Source organism: Rana temporaria, chromosome 5, assembly GCF_905171775.1.
Source record: "Rana temporaria chromosome 5, aRanTem1.1, whole genome shotgun sequence".
Lineage (NCBI taxonomy): Eukaryota > Metazoa > Chordata > Amphibia > Anura > Ranidae > Rana > Rana temporaria.
The window spans coordinates 23,046,882-23,069,907 of NC_053493.1; the positions used below are offsets into that span (position 1 = coordinate 23,046,882).

Here is a 23,026-nt window from a genome sequence, read left to right on the forward strand (position 1 = left end):
TATATATTTTTCTTCTTTTTTAAATTCGTGGCACCGCCCCCCCCCCCGGTTCTCAATTTCAGAACCCCCCCCCCCCCCCGGTTCTCTGCTCCAGGGGGCCCATGCCTTAAGCTGTGTAAGGGGCCCCATCATTTCTGATTGTATATACTGTATATATATAAATAACATGACTAGAGGCCAATGTCTATGGACACACCTACAGTAATTACTGTGCTGCTTCTATTATTGGAAGAACATGTCAGACCGGCCACAGAAAATTCCTGTTTATTCTGGAGCCCCGACTTACCTAACCATCCGGGTGCCACCCTAATAACTGCTTACCCAGAAGGCAAACAATATTTAACCAGACTTCATAGATTGAATCCCAATCACTAAAATCTCATAGAATCTTTAAAGAGGAACTGCAGTCTGTTCACATAATTTGTAATAAAAACACCTTTGCCATTCTGAAGCTTCCCTCCGACCACTTTGCATATTATTTTATATATACTGGCCCAGATTCAAGAAGCAATTGCGCCTGTGTAACCATAGGTTACACGGCGCAATTGCTTACTTGCTCCGGTGTAACGAGTGCTCCTGATTCAGGAACCTCGTTACACCGACTGCAGCCTAAGATCTGCGCGGCATAAGGCTCTTATGCCACGCAGATTTTAGGCTGCATTCTTGCGTGGGCCGCTAGGGGGCGCTCCCATTGTGATCAGCGTGTAGTATGCAAATTGCATACTACCACTGATTCACAAACTTGCGCGGGCCCTGCGCAAGCCAGGTACAGAGTTTCCGTACGGCAACTTTAGCGCAAGGCTGCCCCTTCTAATAGTAGGGGCAGCCAATGCTAAAGTATAGCCGCCGCTCCCGCGACGTGAAATTTGAATTTCACGTCGTTTGCGTAAGTGATTCGTGAATGGCGCTGGACGCCATTCACGTTCACTTTGAAGCAAATGACGTCCTTGCGACGTCATTTGCCGCAATGCGCGTCGGGAAAGTTTCCCGACGGAGCATGCGATGTACGCTCGGTGCGGGAGCGCGCCTAATTTAAATGATTCCTGCCCCCGGCGGGATCATTTACATTGCGCGCGCTTACGCCGGGCAATTTTGCCGGCGCGCCCTCGCAATTTACGGAGCTACTGCTCCGTGAATTGAGGGCAGCACAAAATATTTGCGGGGGCACAGGGCAAAATCGTTGCCCTGCTCCCCCGCAAATATCGCGCAAATGTACCTGAATCTGGGCCACTGTGATTATGTACTTGCCAAACATGTTGCAGAAATCTCCCTCCACTGGGCCGGATTCAGATAGCCTTTAAGCCGGCGTATCTATTGATACGCCGCGTAAGTGCTATGAAGCGCCGGCGTATCTTCTTTCTGTATTCAGAAAGCTAGATACGCCAGAATTTCCCTGAGATCCGACCGGCGTAAGTGTCTTACACCGTCGTATCTTAGGCTGCATATTTACGCCGGCCGCTAGGTGGCACTTCCGTATATTTCCGCGAGTAATATGCAAATTAGGTAGTTACGCCGATTCAGAAACGTACGTCCGCCCAGCGCATTTTTTTACGTCGTTTACGTTAGGCTTTTTTCCGGCGTATAGTTACCCCTGCTATATGAGGCGTATCCTATGTTAAGTATGGACGTCGGGCCAGCGTCGAATTTTGAAAATTTTACGTCGTTTGCGTAAGTCGTTCGTGAATAGGGCTGTAGGTAAGTTACGTTCACGTCTAAAGCATTGACGATTTGCGGCGTAATTTCGAGCATGTGCACTGGGATTCTTTCACGTAAAAAACGTCAAATACGTGGGGTCACATGTAATTTAAATAAAACATGCCCACAACATCCACATTTGAATTAGGCGGGCTTACACCGGACCACATACGTTACGCCGCCGTAACTTAAGGCGCAAGTTCTTTCTGAATACGGAACTTGCGCCCTAATTTACAGCGGCGTAACGTATCTGAGATACGTTACGCCCGCAGAAAATTAGGCCGGGCTATCTGAATCTAGCCCCCCGTTTTTTCGGCCACCTGCCAGAAAACCACTTTTGAAAATTCCCAGCTGCCGTACTGCAGATGCCAAGCGATGACCTGTTTTCAGAGACGACTTCGCTGAGTGGATGAGGTCGTTACTGGTCTGCGCTTACTTTGTGGTTTTGGAAGAAGAAGAATAAAGATGACCTGCAGCTTCACATGTCAGCAGCACATCGCGCACAGACAACGCCTACGACGCCTACGCATCACAACACAGCGGGGATTGTTTGCTGCAATGTTTACCTGCGAGGATCTTAGAGGCATTACCATGAACAGAGAATGATTGTGTCACAACCAACCAACCAACGCACAACAGGCTGATTAAAGGAAGATGAAAGATGCGACCTCATTCATTCGTCAGAGAAGAATTCATCCTTTATTTTGGTTGGCGGTATTAACCACTTAAGCCCCAGACCAATATGCTGCTAAATGCCCAAAGGCGTTTTTACAATTCGGCACTGTGTTGCTTTAACAGACAATTGCGCGGTCGTGCGACGTGGCTCCCAAACAAAATTGACGTCCTTTTTCCCCACAAATAGAGCTTTCTTTTGGTGGTATTTGATCATCTGCGGTTTTTATTTTTTGCGCTATAAATAATTGCGACAATTTTGAAAAAAATTCAATATTTTTTACTTTTTGCTATAATAAATATCCCCCAAAAACCTATATAATTTTTTTTTTCCTCAGTTTAGGCCAATACGTATTCTTCTACCTATTTTTGGTAAAAAAATCGCAATAAGCCTTTATGGATTGGTTTGCGCAAAATTTATAGGGCCAGATTCACGTAGCTCAGCGGATCTATAGATCCGCTCGTTCTACGTGAATTAAGATCCGCTCCTGCAAGTTTAGGAGGCAAGTGGCTAATTCACAAACCACTTACCTCCAAACTTGCGACGGCGGATCCTAAATCCCCCGGTGGAATTCCAATTCCGCGGCTAGGGGAGTGTACTATTTAAATCAGGCGCGTTCCCGCGCCGATTTAAATGCGCATGCGCCGTCCGCGAAATTTCCCGGCGTGCATTGCTCCCACTGACGTCGCTAGGACGTCAGTGGTTTCGACGCTTACGTAAACGACGTCCGTCCGTATTCGAGAACGACTTACGCAAACAACGTTAAAAAATTAAAATTCGACGCGGGAACGCCGGCTATACTTAACATTGGCTGCGCCTGATAAAAGAAGGGGTAAGTATACGACGGGTACGCCGCTACGGAAACGTCGTAAGAAGACTGCGTCGGGTCCGCGTACGTTCGTGAATTTGCGTATCTCGCTGATTTACATATTATTTATCGTAAATCAGCGGGAACGCCCCCGGCGCCATTTTTAAATTGAAAAAAAGATCCGACAGTGTAACACAGTGTAACACTGTCGGATCTTAGCCCTATCTATGCGTATCTGATTCTATGAATCAGGCGCATAGATAGGACCAGTGTAAGTCAGAGATACGATGGTGTATCTGTAGATACACCGTTGTATCTCTTTGTGAATCTGGCCCATAGTGTTTACAAAATAGGGGATAGTTTTATTATTTTTTTTTTTTTACTACTAATGGCGGCGATCAGCGATTTTTTTCGTGACTGCGACATTATGGCGGACACTTCGGACAATTTTGACACATTTTTGGGACCATTGTCATTTTCACAGCAAAAAATGCATTTAAATTGCATTGTTTATTGTGAAAATGACAGTTGCAGTTTGGGAGTTAACCACAGGTGGCGCTGTAGGAGTTAGGGTTCACCTAGTGTGTGTTTACAACTGTAGGGGGGTGTGGCTGTAGGTGTGACGTCATCGATTGTGTCTCCCTATAAAAGGGATCACTCGATCGATGCAGCCGCCACAGTGAAGCACGGGGAAGCCGTGTTTACATACGGCTCTCCCCGTTCTTCAGCTCCAGGGAGCGATCGCGAGGGGGCGGCTAGAAACGAATAGCCGCGCCCTCGTCCCGGATCGCTCCCCGCGGGTTTCCGACCGCCGCATGTAGCGGGGGGGGGGGGGCCCCGATCCGCGGAAAGGCAGGGACGTACATGTACGCCCATATGCCTGTACGTGCCATTCTGTGGACGTACATATACATGCGACGGTCGGCAAGCGGTTAAAGACGAAACAAAAGCAACACTAATAATATAAGCCGAATGCACCTGTACCCCCGTCTCCCACCAAGTCTGTGCATGCTCCCCTCCCCCTTACTCAATGCAACCCCCCCCCATGTCTACTGGAAGTGCACCCCACTCCCCTTTACACCCAATGCCACTGAACCTAAACAGCCTACAGCACCCCTCCTCCCCTTTAATGTCTTTCTGGTAAGCTCGAACACATGCTGTGTCAGTAGGGCAGTCCAAACTGATGAAAACGGACTGAGGTTCAGTTTCATCAGTCCAAACCTACCGTGGGTACGGCCCATCGGACTTTTGTCCTTCAGTCCAAAGTTTTAGAACTTGCTTTAAAATCGGACTGATGGACGCCTGACCGATAGGTCAAAACCGATGGTTAGTACGCAAAAGCATCGGTTCAAAACCCGCGCATGCTCAGAATCAAGTCGACGCATGCTTGGAAGGATTGAACTTTGTTTTTTTCAGCACGTCATTGTGTTTTACGTCACCGCGTTGGACTCGATCGGATTTTGAACTGATGGTGTGTAGGCACATTAGACCATCAGACCATCAAACCATCAGACCATCAGTCCATTTTCATCAGTTTGGACTGATCGTGTGTACAGGGCCTAAGGGAAACCGTCAATGAACCCTTGTAGCTTCACAGCCGGTTTCCCTACTGTGCTTTGTGAATGGCCCGGCAACAGAGGAAAGATGAGGGGGGGCGGTGGGGGGGCTTGCCACATCTTGCCCCAGCCAGCTCTCTCCAAAGTAGGGAAGGGTACCTGTAAAACCAGGTACCCGTTCTGCCCTCCCCCCAAAAGAGGGGGGAGGAAGCAGATAAGTGGAGCTTCCACTTTTGGGTGGAGCCATAGGTTTGCGCACCCTAATGACCCTGTACTAGGCAAATCCACTTGGCTGCAGAGAAAAGGACTGGGGAATCTCTTTCCTCAGTCCCTTTCTCTATCTGAAAAGTGAGACATCAGGGGTCTGTTTCGACCCCTGATATAGCCCACCAATGGGGCACCTAAAAAAATTGTAAAAATGTATAATAAAAAAAATGTATTGAAAAATAAATATTGTAAAAAATGATAAAGTAATATAAAAAATATATAAAAAATAAACTACTGACACCAATCTCTGCCCTTCTGATATCATTCGCTGCTCTACTGACACTGTCCATTGCCCTACTGCCCTATATGTATATACACACACATGTGTGTACGCATGTGTGTTTAAGCTTTGGGGGCGCATTCCCTAATGCTATAGGCTGTGCACACCTATGGGTGGAGCTCTACTTTAAGTAGGCTACCTACCAACATGCAGGAAAACAAAAAAAAAATAGAAGAGTAACTGAGTTTACAGTTTGTGGTTTCCTAAAAACCTGCATCCTGCGCAACCTGTACCCAGGGGCTCCATCAGGGGGGTACAGGCAGTACACCTGTAAGGGGCCCGGAGATCCCCAAGGCCCCCGGATGACAACCCCCCTTTTTTTTATAAAAAAATTATATTTTTTTTATATTATTTTATTTCTTTTTTTCTTTTTCATATATATATATATATATATATATATATATATATATATATATATTTTATTATTATTAAAGGGCTCAGAGGTCCCCAGGGCCCCATGTGGCAAACCCCCTTTTTTTATTTGTTATAAATGTTTATTTTTTTATTTTTGTTTATATATATTTATTTTTTATGTTTTTATTAAAGGGCCCAGGGCCCTGGATGGCAACCCCCCCCCTTTTTTTTTTTTTATAAATGTTTTTTTTTTTTTTTTATATATATATTTTTTTAATTAAAGGGCCCAGAGGTTTCTTTTTTTATTATTATTATTATTATTATTATTATTATTATTATTATTATTAAAGGGTCCAGAGGTTCCGGATGGGAACCCTCCTTTTTTTGTATTTTTTTTTAATAAAAAAATAATAATAATTCGTATATATATATATATATATATATATATATATATATATATTTATTTTTTATTAAAGGACCCAGAGGTCCCCAGGGCCCCGGATGGCTACCCCCCTTCTTTATATATATATATATTTTTTTTCTTTATTTCTCCTATTTTTTGTAAAGGGCTCCCCCCCCCACCATCCATCTTGCAGAGATAACATCATTGAAGTCTTCTTGTCCTTATTTAAAGTAACATTAAACCTTCTTTTTCTTTTTTTTATCTAAAATAAACATGCTATACTTACCTGCTCTGTGCAGTGGTTTTGCTCCAGGCCCCTCCTCTTCAGGAAGTGCCCCCATGTAAAGCTGCTTTCCATGGGGGCACCCATGCGGGCTCGCTCCCGAGCCACCCTGTCTGTGTCTATTGTCTATCCTCCTTCCCTTGTCAAAGCACGATGGAGATAAACAAATCAGTTTTAGCGTTTGTTTTGCGCAGTGCAAAGAGTTACATTTTTAACAGGCGAGGAAACACATTAAACTTTAAATTTATCGTTCCTTCAGCAGAATTTTTTCAACCTGTTCCTTCAGTTTTTTGGCTCTGAAAAGTGAAAAAAAAATTATTAAGACCCCTTTCACACTGGGGCGCTTTGCAGGCGCTATAACGCTAAAAATAGTGCCTGCAAAGCGCCCAGAAACAGCCGCTGCTGTTTCTCCAGTGTGAAAGCCCCGGGTGGTGGTGACAGGAGGAGCTGGTGATATCAGGAGGTGGCAGAAGGAGCTGGTGGTGGTGGCAGGAGGAGCTGGTGATGGGGGCAGGAGGAGCTGGTGATGGTGGCAGGAGGAGCTGGTGGTATCAGGAGGTGGCAGGAGGAGCTGGTGGTGGTGGTGATGGCAGGAGAAGCTGGTGGTGGTAGAAGGTGATGGTGGCAATAGCTGGTGGTGACAGGAGGAGCTGGTGGTGGTGGTGGTGGCAGGAGGAGCTGGTGGTGGTGGCAGGAGGAGCTGGTGGTGGTGGCAGGAGGAGCTGGTGGTATCAGGAGGTGGCAGGAGGAGCTGGTGGTGGTGGTGGCAGGAGGTGGTGATGGCAGGAGAAGCTGGTGGTGGTAGGAGGTGATGGTGGCAATAGCTGGTGGTGACAGGAGGAGCTGGTGGTGGTGGTGGCAGGAGGAGCTGGTGGTATCAGGAGGTGGCAGAAGGAGCTGGTGGTGGTTTTTACTAATGCCATGTGGGTTAATTTTTTCTTATGCCATGTGGGTTAATTTTTACTTATGCCATGTGGGTTGATTTTTACTAATGCCATGTGGGTTCATTTTTACTTATGCCATGTGGGTTCATTTTTAATGCCATGTGGGTTAATTTTTACTTATGCCATGTGGGTTGATTTTTACTAATGCCATGTGGGTTCATATTTACTTATGCCATGTGGGTTCATTTTTAATGCCATGTGGGTTAATTTTTACTTATGCTATGTGGGTTGATTTTTACTAATGCCATGTGGGTTCATATTTACTTATGCCATGTGGGTTCATTTTTAATGCCATGTGGGTTAATTTTTACTTATGCCAGGTGGGTTGATTTTTACTAATGCCTTGTGGCCCACAAGGCATTAGTAAAAATCAACCCACATGGCATAAGTAAAAATTAACCCACATGGCATGTGGGAGTCCGAGTTTACTAAATAAGAATTTACCTGGCGAGTAAAAATGCTGTCCCCCCCAGATTTGTAAGGGTTCCTACACCCATGGTTCCATTCTTGGTAAATAAAGAAGAGAGCGCTCCTATGGCCACATTTTATATCAAATACTGTCCAATGTGCCTCTAAAGTCTCACCCATGGGCCATTTCTGCCCACTTTTCTCGTTAGTTACATTCCTGGCATTGCGGGAATGTAACTGTTTTTTGAAACCGTTAGATCGGTGAGTTTAGTTCCGCTTCAATTTCATATAATGAAGAATGTAACAGGAGGAGCTTGGATACACAACAGCGGATGGTGACACCTAAAAACTCCCAGGTGTCCAGGAATAAAACATCATAAACATGATTTACCATGGGGAGATGTTACTGTTATATCTGAGCCAAGGGCTGACTCAACCTACTGGGCTCCACCTATCACTTTTGGGTAAATTAACCCTTAACAGGCCATTCTGCCTGCAAGTCTAATTTCAACTTCCAGCGGTAACTCAAAGACAGATGTCATGTCATATAACTGGCTGATCTAAAAAGGGTCATTTTAAAATATTGTCCCAGATCTATTCAAACGATTTTTCTTAAATTCATAAAATCATACGTGTGCGCACCTCGTGCGGCGCAGATTCCTCCTGCTGCCCAGGCCCTCCCTGTGTCTTCACCACCCCCGTGCTCCGGCTCTCAATCGTCTCCTCTCCTGCCAGCTGCTGCAGGGGATGTTTCAGGTTGGGGGATTCCTGAATTAATGCAGTGAGTGATCGGTACCTGTGTCTCTTTCTTGATCTACCTGACCTTGGCTTGGTATCAAAAAAGCCCCTAATTTTCCACTTCTTAATAAGTGATTAAACAGTACTGACTGGCATATTTAAGGCTTTGGATATCTTTTTATATCCTTTTCCATCTTTGTAAAGTTTCATTACCTTGTTACGCAGGTCTTTTTTTTTTTTTTTTTTAAAGTGTATTTTGTGCGTGTGCTCGAGAGAGGAGCTGGACTGCAGGAGTTGGGAGTAGGCAGGCCTCCCCCAGAGGCAATCTGCCACCTTTCTCCATGCCCCGGGTGGCAATGGCGGGTGTGTGAGGGGGTCCTCCCACACAGCCCGCCCTACCTGCTCCGCTTTGAAGCCCAACGGGGCAGAGGGACTCCCTATAAGGGAGTGAGAGGATTAGCCCGCTCAACCAGCCCCATTAGTCCTTCGCCTCTCTTTAGAGACCGCGTGGTCAATGTGCGTGTGTTAACCCAATTTAGAGTGTGTGTGTAAGTGTGGTGGTTTTTGTGGGAGGGGGGTGGGCGTACTAAGCACAGGCTTACCTTGCATAGCACACCCACCGGGAGCCGGGCTGAGACCACCAAACTCAATTCACATGAAGCCGAGACCGGGATCCGAACCCCTAGCTGCAGAGGTGAATGGCTTGTCAGCACAGTGCCAATCGCGTTGAGCCACCGCAGCTCCCCGTTACGCAGGTCTTTTGACTGTTCTTTTCTACCTCCTCATGGCTTAGTATCTAGACTGCTTAGTGTATCCATGTGAGAGCTAACAAACTCATTGACTATTTATACATAGACACTAATTGTGATTTAGCAATAGACGAAAGACGTCCACAGCGCGGCTCTCAACTGCCGGGTGGACGTCCCTGGACGTCCTTTTATGTGCATTCCCTGCGCGCGCCGCTGGGGGCGTGCAGCGGGGAAACACTGTGCCCGGCGCATCACTGAGATGCCGATGCGCATGCCTGGCGGTCGCGATGCCCGCCAGGTACCCGCGATCGGCAGTGACAGCAGGGACATGGAGCTCTGTGTGTAAACAGCATGCAGAGTAGCGCAGGAAGCGTGTGTAATAATTCTCTCTCATGTCACGCTGTGGCTGCTCCCCTCTGGCCCCTCCTCTCTTCTCGTCCATCCCCATTTGCTTGTGACATCTGGGATGGACGAGAAGAGAGGAGGGGCCGCCGGGGGGTGGGGAGCAGCCGCAACGTGACATGAGAGAGAACTTATTACACACGCTTCCTGCGCTACTCAGCATGCTGGCTGGTTAACAAAGTGCCCTGATGTGCCATGTGCCCTGATGTGCTGTGCCCCGTACGTGTTGTGCCCCGTACCCCGATGTGCTGGGCTGCTGGGCTCCGTACCAGGGTTGCCAACCGTCAGTAAATTTACAAACAGTTTGTAAAATCCGTAATTTTTGCATCTGTCCATAAATGTCCATTACGGACATATAGACTACACGTTCATAATGGACATTTATGGACAGATGTAAAAATTACGGATTTTACAAACTGTTTGTAAATTTACTGAAAGTTGGCAACCCTGCTCCGTACCCCGATGTGCTGGGCCCTGTACCCCGATGTGCTGTGCCCTATACCCCGATGTGCTGGGCCCTGTACCATGCCCTGATGTGCCATGTGCCCCGATGTGCTGTGCCCCATACCCCGATGTGCTGGGCTCCGTACCCCGATGTGCTGGGCCCTGTACCCCAATGTGCTGGGCCTTGTACCATGCCCTGATGTGCCATGTGCCCTGATGTGCCCTGATGTGCTGTGCCCTGATGTGCTGTGCCCCGTACCCAGATGTGCTGTGCCCCATACCCTGATGTGCTGGGCTCCGTACCCCGATGTGCTGGGCCCTGTACCCCGATGTGCTGTGCCCTGATGTGTTGTGCCCTGGGCCGGTCTGGATGAAGCCCAGGGCCACATTTTTGTCCCAGCCCAGCCCTGTGTGCGTGTAAAGGTAGGTGTCTCAATACTTTTGGTAGTATAGTGTATATACAAACACATATGTGTGTTTGAGCTTTTGGGTGCACACTCTAATCCAATAGGCTGCACACAACTATGCATAGGATTCTACTCTGAGCCTCTTTAATAGCCTAAAGCCCATACAGACAGAACATCATGTAATGTGATATCCAATCATGTTGATAAAGGGATTATGAAATGTTTTTGGGATCTCATCAGTATACGGTATGTATATTACCACCACCGGAAGAAAAAAATAACTTGGATATTCTAGACTCTCCACACCTGGAACCCAAACAGTGGAAGACTACACCAATCCCATTTTATTGTTTCACAGTTTACATAGAGGCTCAGACTGCACTATTCATTTCTAGTCATTGTTTATTGTGTTTAATTCCTATTCAAATATTATATTGCAATCACATTCAAGTAGAATGTCAGGGCTATCCAAGGTCAAGCTTGTTGATACCGAGTCCGACCCAAAGAGGCCAGAAAAGCTGAATATTGAGGTGGATAGTCTACTAAGATAAGGTCTCATTTACACGGTATTGGGTCTGGAACGGCCTCCAGCACTTTCAGGACATTTGACCACATTCTGGTCAACCTTTTAATGTTCCACTAGAAGATATACAGTAGATTCATTTTCACAATAGTTCCTGCTGTGGTGCTTGACATGAATCCTAACATCTAAAGCAGCCTTTCTCTAACAGGGTCCCATGGAACACTGGGGTTCCTCCAGAAGTTGCAAGGGGTTCCTTGAGCTGTGGTTGACTAACCTCCCTTTTGATGGTCCCTTCGTGATACCAATGATCTTTTTAGTTGTCTATGAGGGGTGACATTCTGATTGCCATGTAAGGGGGGCATTCTACCCACTGACCACCATTGTAAAGGGGACAGTCTACTCACTGACCACCATTGTAAGGGGGACATTCTACCCACTGACCCCCATTGTAAGGGGGACATTCTCCCCACTGATCACCATTGTAAAGGGGACAGTCTACTCACTCACCACCATTGTAAGGGGGACAGTCTACTCACTGACCACCATTGTAAGGGGGACATTCTACCCCCTGACCACCATTGTAAAGGGGACAGTCTACTCACTGACCACCATTGTAAGGGGGACATTCTACTCACTGACCACCAATGTAAGGTATGTTTTCCCACTAACCCCCAATTAAGTGTTTTTATCAGGGGTTCCCTAAACCTGATATTTTTAGCTGTCTGTAAGGGTGGCATTCTAACCATCACTGTAGGGAGACATTATTTCCTCTAACAGCCAAAGTAAAGGGGACATTCTTCCCACTGGTCTCCAATGTAAGGGGCATTCTTCTCACTGATCACCAATGTAAGGAACATTCTTCCCACTGATCACCAATGTAAGGAACATTCTTCCCACTGATCACCAATGTAAGGGACATTCTTCTCACTGATCACCAATGTAAGGGACATTCTTCCCACTGATCACCAATGTAAGGGACATTCTTCTCACTGATCACCAATGTAAGGGACATTCTTCCCACTAATCACCAATGTAAGGAACATTCTTCTCACTGATCACCAATGTAAGGAACATTCTTCCCACTGATCACCAATGTAAGGAACATTCTTCCCACTGATCACCAATGTAAGGAACATTCTTCCCACTGATCACCAATGTAAGGAACATTCTTCTCACTGATCACCAATGTAAGGAACATTCTTCCCACTGATCACCAATGTAAGGAACATTCTTCTCACTGATCACCAATGTAAGGAACATTCTTCCCACTGATCACCAATGTAAGGAACATTCTTCCCACTGATCACCAATGTAAGGAACATTCTTCTCACTGATCACCAATGTAAGGAACATTCTTCTCACTGATCACCAATGTAAGGAACATTCTTCTCACTGATCACCAATGTAAGGAACATTCTTCCCACTGATCACCAATGTAAGGAACATTCTTCCCACTGATCACCAATGTAAGGGACATTCTTCCCACTGATCACCAATGTAAGGGACATTCTTCTCACTGATCACCAATGTAAGGAGCATTCTTCTCACTGATCACCAATGTAAGGAGCATTATTCTCACTGATCACCAATGTAAGGAACATTCTTCTCACTGATCACCAATGTAAGGGGCATTCTTCTCACTGATCACCAATGTAAGGAACATTCTTCTCACTGATCACCAATGTAAGGAACATTCTTCTCACTGATCACCAATGTAACGAACATTCTTCTCACTGATCACCAATGTAAGGGACATTCTTCTCACTGATCACCAATGTAAGGAACATTCTTCTCACTGATCACCAATGTAAGGAACATTCTTCTCACTGATCACCAATGTAAGGGACATTCTTCTCACTGATGACCAATGTAAGGAACATTCTTCTCACTGATCACCAATGTAAGGAACATTCTTCCCACTGATCACCAATGTAAGGGACATTCTTCCCACTCATCACCAATGTGAGGGACATTCTTCCCACTGATCACCAATGTGATTGGAGAAATCATAAATCCCACCTCTTGTGTCCAATGATTGTGCTGTGATTTGTTACAGCACAAGCTGATTTTTGGGAAAGGGGGAGGTGTCCCTGAATGGTAGTTTGGAAATGTGGTCACCCTACTGGGGACACCTGATGTAAGAGGCACTCCGCTGGGGACACCTGATGTAAGAGGTACTCCGCTGGGGACACTGATTTAAGAGGCACTCTGCTGGGGACACCTGATGTAAGGAGGCACTCCGCTGGGGACACCTGATGTAAGAGGCACTCTGCTGGGGACACCTGATGTAAGGAGGCACTCTGCTGGGGACACCTGATGTAAGAGGTACTCTGCTGGGGACACCTGATGTAAGAGGTACTCTGCTGGGGACACCTGATGTAAGAGGTACTCCGCTGGGGACACCTGATGTAAGAGGCACTTCGCTGGGGACAGTGACCTCTGGGGACACCTGATATAAGAGGCACTCCGCTGGGGACAGTGACCACTGGGGACACCTGATATAAGAGGCATTCCGCTGGGGATACTGATTTAAGAGGCACTCTGCTGGGGACACCTGATGTAAGGAGGCACTCTTCTGGGGACACCTGATGTAAGAGGTACTCCGCTGGGGACACCTAATGTAAGAGGTACTCCGCTGGGGACACCTGATGTAAGAGGTACTCCGCTGGGGACACCTGATGTAAGAGGTACTCCGCTGGGGACACCTGATGTAAGAGGTACTCCGCTGGAGACACTGACCGCTGGGGATACCTGATGTAAGAGGCACTTCACTGGGGACAGTGACCACTGGGGACAACTGATATAAGAGGCATTCCGCTGGGGATACTGATTTAAGAGGCACTCTGCTGTGGAAACCTGATGTAAGAGGTACTCCGCTGGGGACACCTGATGTAAGGAGGCACTCTGCTGGGGACACCTCATGTAAGGAGGCACTCTGCTGGGGACACCTGATGTAAGGAGGCACTCCGCTGGGGACACCTGATGTAAGAGGTACTCCGCTGGGGACACCTGATGTAAGGAGGCACTCTGCTGGGGACACCTGATGTAAGGAAGCACTCTGCTGGGGACACCTGATGTAAGGAGGCACTCTGCTGGGGACACCTGATGTAAGGAGGCACTCTGCTGGGGACACCTGATGTAAGGAGGCACTCTGCTGGGGACACCTGATGTAAGGAGGCACTCCGCTGGGGACACCTGATGTAAGGAGGGACTTTGCTGGGAATGCCTGATGGAGGAGGCACTCCGCTGGGGACACCTGATGTAAGGAGGCACTCCGCTGGGGACACCTGATGTAAGGAGGCACTCCGCTGGGAATGCCTGATGGAGGAGGCACTCCGCTGGGGACACCTGATGGCATCTGGTGGCAGGCGACGTGGCAAGTGACACGCTCAGGGCTTCCACTGATTCAGCATTATGGTGAGTTGAATGATGTCATTTTATATTACAATGTAATAATAGAAATAATGATGGTTAAACTTTCTGGAATACATATATTTCTATTGTGGTGTAGGATCTGGGCCTGCTGTCCCTCCATCCCTCTTCCCTTGTTTCTCCCCTCCATCCCTCGTTCATCTCTAAGGCCCCGTACACACGTCCGAGGAACTCGACGTGCCAAACACATCGAGTTTCTCGTCGAGTTCAGTGTTGACTTTCCTCATTGAACAACGAGGAAATAGAGAACATGTTCCTCGTCGGTTTCCTCGCTGAAAAGTGTACACACGACCGAGTTTCTCGGTAGAATCTGAATTCTGCCGAGAAACTCGGTCGTGTGTACGGGGCCTGACTCTAACCACACCACCTTTGAGCCATGCCCCTTTAAACCACGCCCAATATTTAGCTTAAACCATGCCACGCTTCGTGCGCCGCATTTTTTTTCTTACTATGTCACACCTCCAAATGGATGCCCCGCCCCCTAATTATAATATTTTTTTTACAATGTTGGCAACTATGATTTTCCTGTAGCCATATTTTTAGGACGAGGGTGCTACATTAGTAATAGTAAATCCCACATGGAATAGCTGTCATTATCTTGACTTACAGATCCGAGATCGATGATGAAACAGTCGCCACTGTTGAAGCTGGACCATTCGAGGGGAACCTCCGTAGCCCGGACCACCCTCCGGCCTTTGATGTGTAGAAGTCTTTTTGCAGAGAGATCGTTAGTGACCACATGCTGGAAACCAGAAGCCACACCACCAGCCTGAGAAATAAAGGATATATGTTAGGTTTCCAAGTATCTCATATACTTTTATATACTTTTTTTTACTTTTTTTTTACATGTCACGTTCGGGAGGCTTTATCAGAACACCTACCCCCTATTGGAAGATTTCCCATAACAGTGACCACTATGAAATGTTAGATTGACCTTTAGGCCCCTTTCAGACTGGGGCGGGAGCCGCGGTGGCGGTATAACGCCGCTAAAAATAGTGGCGCTATACCAATAAAAAGCAATAAAAACCTGGCAGAGGATCAAACCCTTCCCTACTCTACAACTTTAAAAGAAAAAAAATAATTAAGTTATACTTTTAAAGTATAACCAAAGACAAAAACTTTTTTTTTTTTTTTGGATAGAGTGGTGGGATTGAGGGATTATTGCCACCTATGCTGCTGTTAATGAGATCCACCCTATGGCCCAGATTCTCAAAGAAGCGCCTATCTTTAGGCGGGCGTAGCGTATCTCAGATACGCTACGCCGCCGTAACTTAGAGCGGCAGGTCCCGTATTCAGAAAGGACTTGCACTCTAAGTTACGGCGGCGTAGCGTAAATTGGCCGGCGTAAGCCTGTGTAATTCAAACTAGGCTGGTAGGGGGGCGTGTTGTATGTAAATGATTGGTGACCCCACGTAAATGACGCGCTTAAACGCTTAATAGCCAAACGGCCTAAACTGAGGAAAAAAAATGTTTTTTTATATATTTTTGGTGGATATTTATTACAGCAAAAAGTAAAAAATATTGCATTTCTTTCAAAATTGACGCTCTATTTTTGTTTAATAGCGCAAAAAATAAAAACCGCAGAGGTGATCAAATACCACCAAAAGAAATCTCTATTTGTGGGGAAAAAAAGGACGCCAATTTTGTTTGGGAGCCACGTCGCACGACCGCGCAATTGTCAGTTAAAGCGACGCAGTGCCGAATCGCAAAAAGGGGCCGGGTCCTTTAGCTGCATTTTGGTTCGGTTCTTAAGTGGTTAAATAACCTTTTTTTTGTGGTTAATTCACCTTTAAGTGGGTGTGGCAGGGAAGGGGGGCGTGTCCTATGCCTACATACATTTGCTAGTAGGTGTCCCTCATTCCCATCTCACAATGTTGGGAGTTATGGTTTACAACCACTTTAAAGGTAATAAAAATTCTGTATCTGCACTCATTAGATATTATCACTCTGAGAGGAACACAATTGTTTAGATAGATGGTCTAAAGTTCTAAACATATCTAGTCATAAATTATAATTGGTTCCTCTTTAGCAAAGCCTAATTTTCAGTTCCTTTTTCCCCCATGCTTACTTTGTTATTACAAGAAATACAGATGACAGATGGAATGAAGACAAATGTGGTGTTATGATTGGTTTTTCAAATTCATCAAAGTATTAAAATGCAAAAAAAAAAAAAAAAATTTTTTTTAAAATGCAGAGAAATTTAAATACATTTAAAAAAAAGATTTCTAAGAGTAAACAGGCAACATTTAGATACCACAAGGCACTGCACACATTTCCTGTAGAGATATGTGAAAATGTAAAGATAGGGTAACGGAAGCACGACCACAGTACAAAATTCTATTTTGGGGGGGGGCTTTGCTTTTTTACATGAGAAAAATTCTGAATCCAAATGTTTTCATTAACCACTTAACCCCCGGACCATATTGCTGGTCAAAGACCAGAGCACTTTTTGCGATTCGGCACTGCGTCGCTTTAACTGACATTTGCGCGGTCGTGCGACGTGGCTCCCAAACAAAATTGACGTCCTTTTCCCCCCACAAATAGAGCTTTCTTTTGGTGGTATTTGATCACCTCTGCGGTTTTTAGTTTTTGCGCTATAAACAAAAATAGAGAGACAATTTGGAAAAAAATTAATATTTTTTACTTTTTGCTATAATAAATATCCCCAAAAATATATAAAAAAAACAATTTCTTTCCTCAGTTTAGGCCGATACGTATTCTTCTACATATTTTTCGTTAAAAAAAAATCGCAATAAACGTTTATTGATTGGTTTGCGCAAAAGTTATAGCGTTTACAAAATAGGGGATAGTTTTATGGCATTTTTATTAATATTTTTTTTTTACTAGTAATGGCGGCGATTAGCGTTTTTTTTTCGGTACTGCGACATTATGGCGGACACTTTTGACAAATTTTTAGGACCATTGGCATTTTTATAGCAATCAGTGCTATAAAAATGCATTGGATTACTATAAAAATGCCACTGCCAGGGAAGGGGTTAACACTAGGGGGCAGGGAAGGGGTTAAGTATGTTCCCTGGGTGTGTTCTAACTGTAGGGGGGGTGGACTGACATGGGGAAATGACTGATCGCTGTTCATACATTGTATGAACAGACGATAAGGCATTTCTCCCCCTGACAGGACCGGGAGCTGTGTGTTTACACACACAGCTCCCGGTCCTCGTTCTGTAACGAGCAATCGCGGGTGTGGGTGATCGCATGCGTGTCGGAATCCGGGACGAGCGGGCGGTGCACATGCGCCCCTAGTGGCCGCTTTGCGAGGTGACGTAGAGCTACGGGCTCTCGCGCAGGGGAGCCGACCTGCTGCCGTATAACTGCGGCGGCTGGTCGGCAAGTAGTTAAAAAAAATCTCAAATAACAATACAATAAAAAAAAAAAACTAAAGCAAGAAAAGGGACAAAAATTTTAAAATGTTTTTACCTGTTTTTTTTTGCCCTGTACACACGATCGGTTCGTCTGATGAAAACAGGCCGTTTCCATTGGACAAACCGATCGTGTGTGGGCCCCATCAGTTTTTTTCCCATCGGTGAAAAAAAATAGAACCCGTTTAAAAATTTTCGTATGGTTAAAAAAACGATCGTCTGTGGGCTTTTCCATCGGTTTAAAATCCACGCATGCTCAGAATCAAGTCGACGCATGCTCGGAAGCATTGAACTTCATTTTTCTCAGCACGTCGTTGTGTTTTACGTCACCGCGTTGGACACGATCGGATTTTTATTTGATGGTGTGTATTCAAGACTGATGAAAGTCAGCTTCATCGGATATCTGATGAAAAAATCCATTGGTTCGTTTTCATCAGACAAACCGATCGTGTGTACAGGGCATTAGAGTTTTTTTTTTTTTTTTTTATACAATCTCTTAAATTGTAAGCTCGAATGAGCTGGGCCCTCTGATTCCTCTTGTACTAAATTGTAATGTAACTGTACTGTCTGCCTTCATTTTGTTAAGCGTGAGCAAACTGTTGCTGCTATATAAATCCTGTATAATAATATAATGTGTAATCTTGATAATGTATGCTACAATGAAAAAAAAATAAAAAATACACTAAACATCTGTAACAAAAATGTTTAGCAGTTTTTTTTTTCTCCTTGTGTTTTTCTCTATTTTGGTTTGAATTTTGTTGTTTTTAAAAAAAAAAAAAAAAAAATGTACACAAACAGGAAAAAAAAAAAGCAGGTATCAGCTGGAAAAGGGCAAAAGGGTCAAAATATTTTTTCATATCATGTGTCATCATGATCATGTATGCTAAAAAAGGAAAATAAATACCCTAAAAATTTGTAACAAAAATGTCCAAGAGGGTTTTTTCCTTTGTCTTTCACTTCTGTGTTGTAATTTTGTTATTTAATTATTATATATATATATATATATATATATATATATATATATATATATATATATATATATATATATATATATATATATATATATATATATATATATATATATATATATATATATATATATTATTTTATTTTTTTTTTTTTTTTAGCACAAGTGTGCTGGTAGCAACTTCAAAAATCTAAAGAGACATAAAAAAAAAATTGTGCTTTATTTTTTGTCATCTTTTATTATTATTGTCTTTCAAAACATTGGGTAAAATGCAACTTGCTTTAATTATTTCGCAGAAACCTACCAATTAACTGCTGACGCAAGCACCATAAAGTAAAAACACACCCTAAAAATGATATATAGAAAAGTGTGCCGAGCTTATCAAGTCAATTCAATATAATATAATAAACTGGTGAGCTTAAAAAGCTTTGTATCCTGTGTCAATAATAACTAAACACGACCTTAACACAACACACATTATATATATATATATGTGTATTTAAGATTGTATTGTACTGGTAGGCATGGCACATTTTTTTATATAAGTGTATGCATAAGACTTGCTGATCATAGAGCGTGTCGCCTGCGCCTTGCAGGCCGCACGCAGGATGCTCGAGCACGGGAGGACGTCTATTGATGCCCTCCTGGCACAGTAGATCCGTGCTGTAGCCGTCATTCGGCTATAGCGCGGATCTGAAGCGGTTAAATTTGGAGTAAGCGAGGGTTGTAACCCCTGTCAGATTTTTTTTTTCGCCATCTGTCTCCCATTGCAGAGATTTCACTTTACTTCCTGTCCCATAGCCAAACAGGAAGTAAGAGGAAATCCTAGAAAATTTAGGGATTTCCTTGGGGCCCACCAGGTTTCCAAAACTGGTGTCCCCATTGGAAGATTTCCAATCTATTACTTTTTTGGGGACAACACAAAATATGGGATTTTCTTTTACTTGCATATTTATCATACCTCCCAACTTTTTGAGATGGGAAATGAGGGACACCTATAAGCAAAAGTATGCAGGCATAGGACACACCCCTTGGCCACGCCCCTTAACAAAAATTTGTACAAAAAAAACACAAGATCGGTTAAACCAACAAGTGCTTTTTTTTTTTACCACTACTATTCCTTTATATTGGCTTTTGGAATTTACAAATGCAGCAATTTAGAAATTGGATGAAAGGTTTAGTGCTGGGAAACAGTTTCTGATAGATAAACAGTGCATTTTATATACATCTAGGGTTGTCCCGATACCACTTTTTTAGGACTGAGTACGAGTACCGATACTTTTTTTCAAGTACTCGCCGATACCGAATACCGATACTTTTTTTTAAATGTGTCCCCAAATGCAGCTATGTCCCCCCCATATGAAGCCATGTCCCCCCACATATATGCAGCCATGTCCCCCCACATATGCAGCCATGTCCCCCACATATGCAGCCATGCCCCCCACATATGCAGCCATGTCCCCAAACATATTGCAGCCATGTCCCCCCACATATGCAGCCATGTCCCCCCACATATGCAGCAATGTCCCCCATATATCCAGCCATGTCCCCCCACATATGCAGCAATGTCCCCCCATATATCCAGCCATGTCCCCCCTATATGCAGCCATGTCCCCCCTATATCCAGCCATGTCCCCCCTATATCCAGCCATGTCCCCCCTATATCCAGCCATGTCCCCCATAAATCCAGCCATGTCCCCCCACATATGCAGCCATGTCCCCCCTATATGCAGCCATGTCCCCCCTATATGCAGCCATGTCCCCCCTATATGCAGCCATGTCCCCCCTATATCCAGCCATGTCCCCCCATACCTAGATGCCGCCGCATGGTTAAACAGCGTGCGGGGAACATCACGCTGTTTAACCATGCGGCGGCGGCGCTGTTGCGGTATGCGACGGGGTCGGCGGCGGCGGCATTCGTTGCGGCAGCGGGGGGGCTGGGTGGGTATGTGTGGGGGTCAAGTATTCTATTTAGGCATCGGGGGTATTTGCGGGAGTACAAGTATCGGGACAACCCTATATACATCTATATGGATCAGACCAAAATGAGGTACAAATGAGGAGGACAGAGGGACATTGCTTCAAATCAGGGACAGTCCCTCCAAATCAGGGACAGTTGGGAGCCATGCTTTTATTGATAATGGTAAACAGGACAAACAACGGGGGCCACAGACAGCAATAAAAAAGGACAGGTGTTCTAATCCCTCTCCACTCCATTCAAAAATAAAAAGTTTTACTTTAGTTTTAATTTAAAATGCAGCTATCCTCCTTACTCTCACCAGTCCTCACCAGCTGTCTTGAGTTTTTTTCCAGTAGGACCAGCTTGAGCTGCCGTAGATCTCTGATCATTATTTATAGTAAAACATATGCTAATTGGAAAGCTTGTTTAGTATGCTGAGCCTTTTATGTGAGAAGAGGAAGAGCTGCTGGTATGAGTTATTACTCGACAGTTCCAAGATGCTTTAACTGCTTGCCGACCAGCCGCCACAGTTTTACGGTCGGCTCTGCTGGGCGAGATCACGCAGATCTACGTCATCTCTCCCAGCAGCCAATAGGGGCACGCGCGCCCCCCGCTCGCTCCTGACTCCCGTGCGCTTCGCGATCACCGCCGGTCACCCGCGATCGCTCGTTACAGAGCGAGAACCAGGAGCTGTGTGTGTAAACACACAGCTCCCGGTCCTGTCGGGGGAGAAATGCCTGACCGTCTATTCATACAATGTATGAACAGCGATCTGTCATTTCCCCCTAGTGAGTCCACCCCCCCTACAGTTAGAACACACCCAGGGACATACTTAACCCCTTCCCCGCCCCCTAGTGTTAACCCCTTCCCTGCCAGTGGCATTTTTATAGTAATCCAATGCATTTTTATAGCACTGATCGCTATAAAAATGCCAATGGTCCCAAAAATGTGTCAAAAGTGTCCGAAGTGTCCGCCATAATGTCGCAGTACCGAAAAAAAAAATCGCTGATCGCTGCCATTACTAGTAAAAAAAAATATAATAAAAATGCCATAAAACTACCCCCTATTTTGTAAGCGCTATAACTTTTGCGCAAACCAATCAATAAACGCTTATTGCGATTTTTTTTTTACGAAAAATATGTAGAAGAATACGTATCGGCCTAAACTGAGGAAAAAAAATGTTTTTTTTATATATTTTTGGAGAATATTTATTATGGTAAAAAGTAAAAAATGTTAATTTTTTTCAAAATTGTTGCTCTATTTTTGTTTATAGCGCAAAAACTAAAAACCGCAGAGGTGATCAAATACCACCAAAAGAAAGCTCTATTTGTGGGGAAAAAAGTACGCCAATTTTGTTTGGGAGCCACGTCGCATCGACCGCGCAATTGTCAGTAAAAGCGACGTAGTGACGAATCGCAAAAAGTGCTCTGGTCTTTGACCAGCAATATGGTCCGGGGCTTAAGTGGTTAATGACTGACAGAAAAGCTATTTGTGTGATGCAACAATAAACCCTCTTCACCTGGGGATTACCGGGCTTTAATGTTCTAGTCACTCTCACCTAGAGACCAGTATGCCTCCAGGTAAGAGAGCATAGATCCGGCTGTGCTGGAACATAAAGGCATAGGCCCAGATTCTCGTAGATGGGCGTAAAACTGCGGCGGCGTGACGTATGTCATTTACGTTACGCCACCGCAAGTTTTACAGGCAAGTGCTTTATTCACAAAGCACTTGCCTGTAAAGTTGCGGCGGCGGCGTAGCGTAAATCACCCGGCGCAAGAATCAGTCGCATAGATACGACGGCCCAGATTAGGACTTGCGACAGCGTACATTGCGTTGCGCCGTCGTAAGCCCTTTGAGAATCTGGGCCATTGTCCATAAAAAAAAGGTTTTCATTGTAGGTGGTCCCTTGTGGGCTCAGTGAGCCCCTGGCTTCTTATATGCCTTGTATACCCCAAGAGCGAGATCTCCTGCCATAGCTTCCAACTTTGTTCCTGTCCAATTGGAAGTTTTACCTTTTCCTGTTACACTTTCCAGAATATAATACAGTAAGAGCCGGTTCAAACTGGGGCGACTCGTCAGGCGACAAGTCGCGTCCCATTCTATTCAACAGAACCGTTCTAATAGGAGCGACGCAAGTCGCTCCGACTTAGAAAAAGGTTCTTGTACGACTTCGGGGGCGACTCGGGGTGACTTGCATTGACTTCTATACAGAAGTCATTTTGCCGAGTCGCCCCCGAAGTCGCGCCGCCCCAGTGTGAACCGGCTCTAAAACCTTGGTTTGAGAACGTTTTGCAAGACAAGCTACATTTTTTAATACATGATTTGACTTGATATACAAGCGATGACTTGATAT

General features: G+C 45.0%; 1 protein-coding gene across 1 annotated transcript in view; it reads right to left on the reverse strand.

Moving 5' to 3' along the window:
- Nucleotides 1–23,026, reverse strand: part of SCIN (scinderin) — a 175,924-nt gene that overhangs the window by 106,903 nt on the left and 45,995 nt on the right. The window contains exon 3 of the mRNA XM_040352263.1: nt 14,974–15,135. Within this exon, the coding sequence (XP_040208197.1) occupies nt 14,974–15,135 (162 nt within the window). The remainder of the gene's footprint in view (nt 1–14,973; nt 15,136–23,026) is intronic.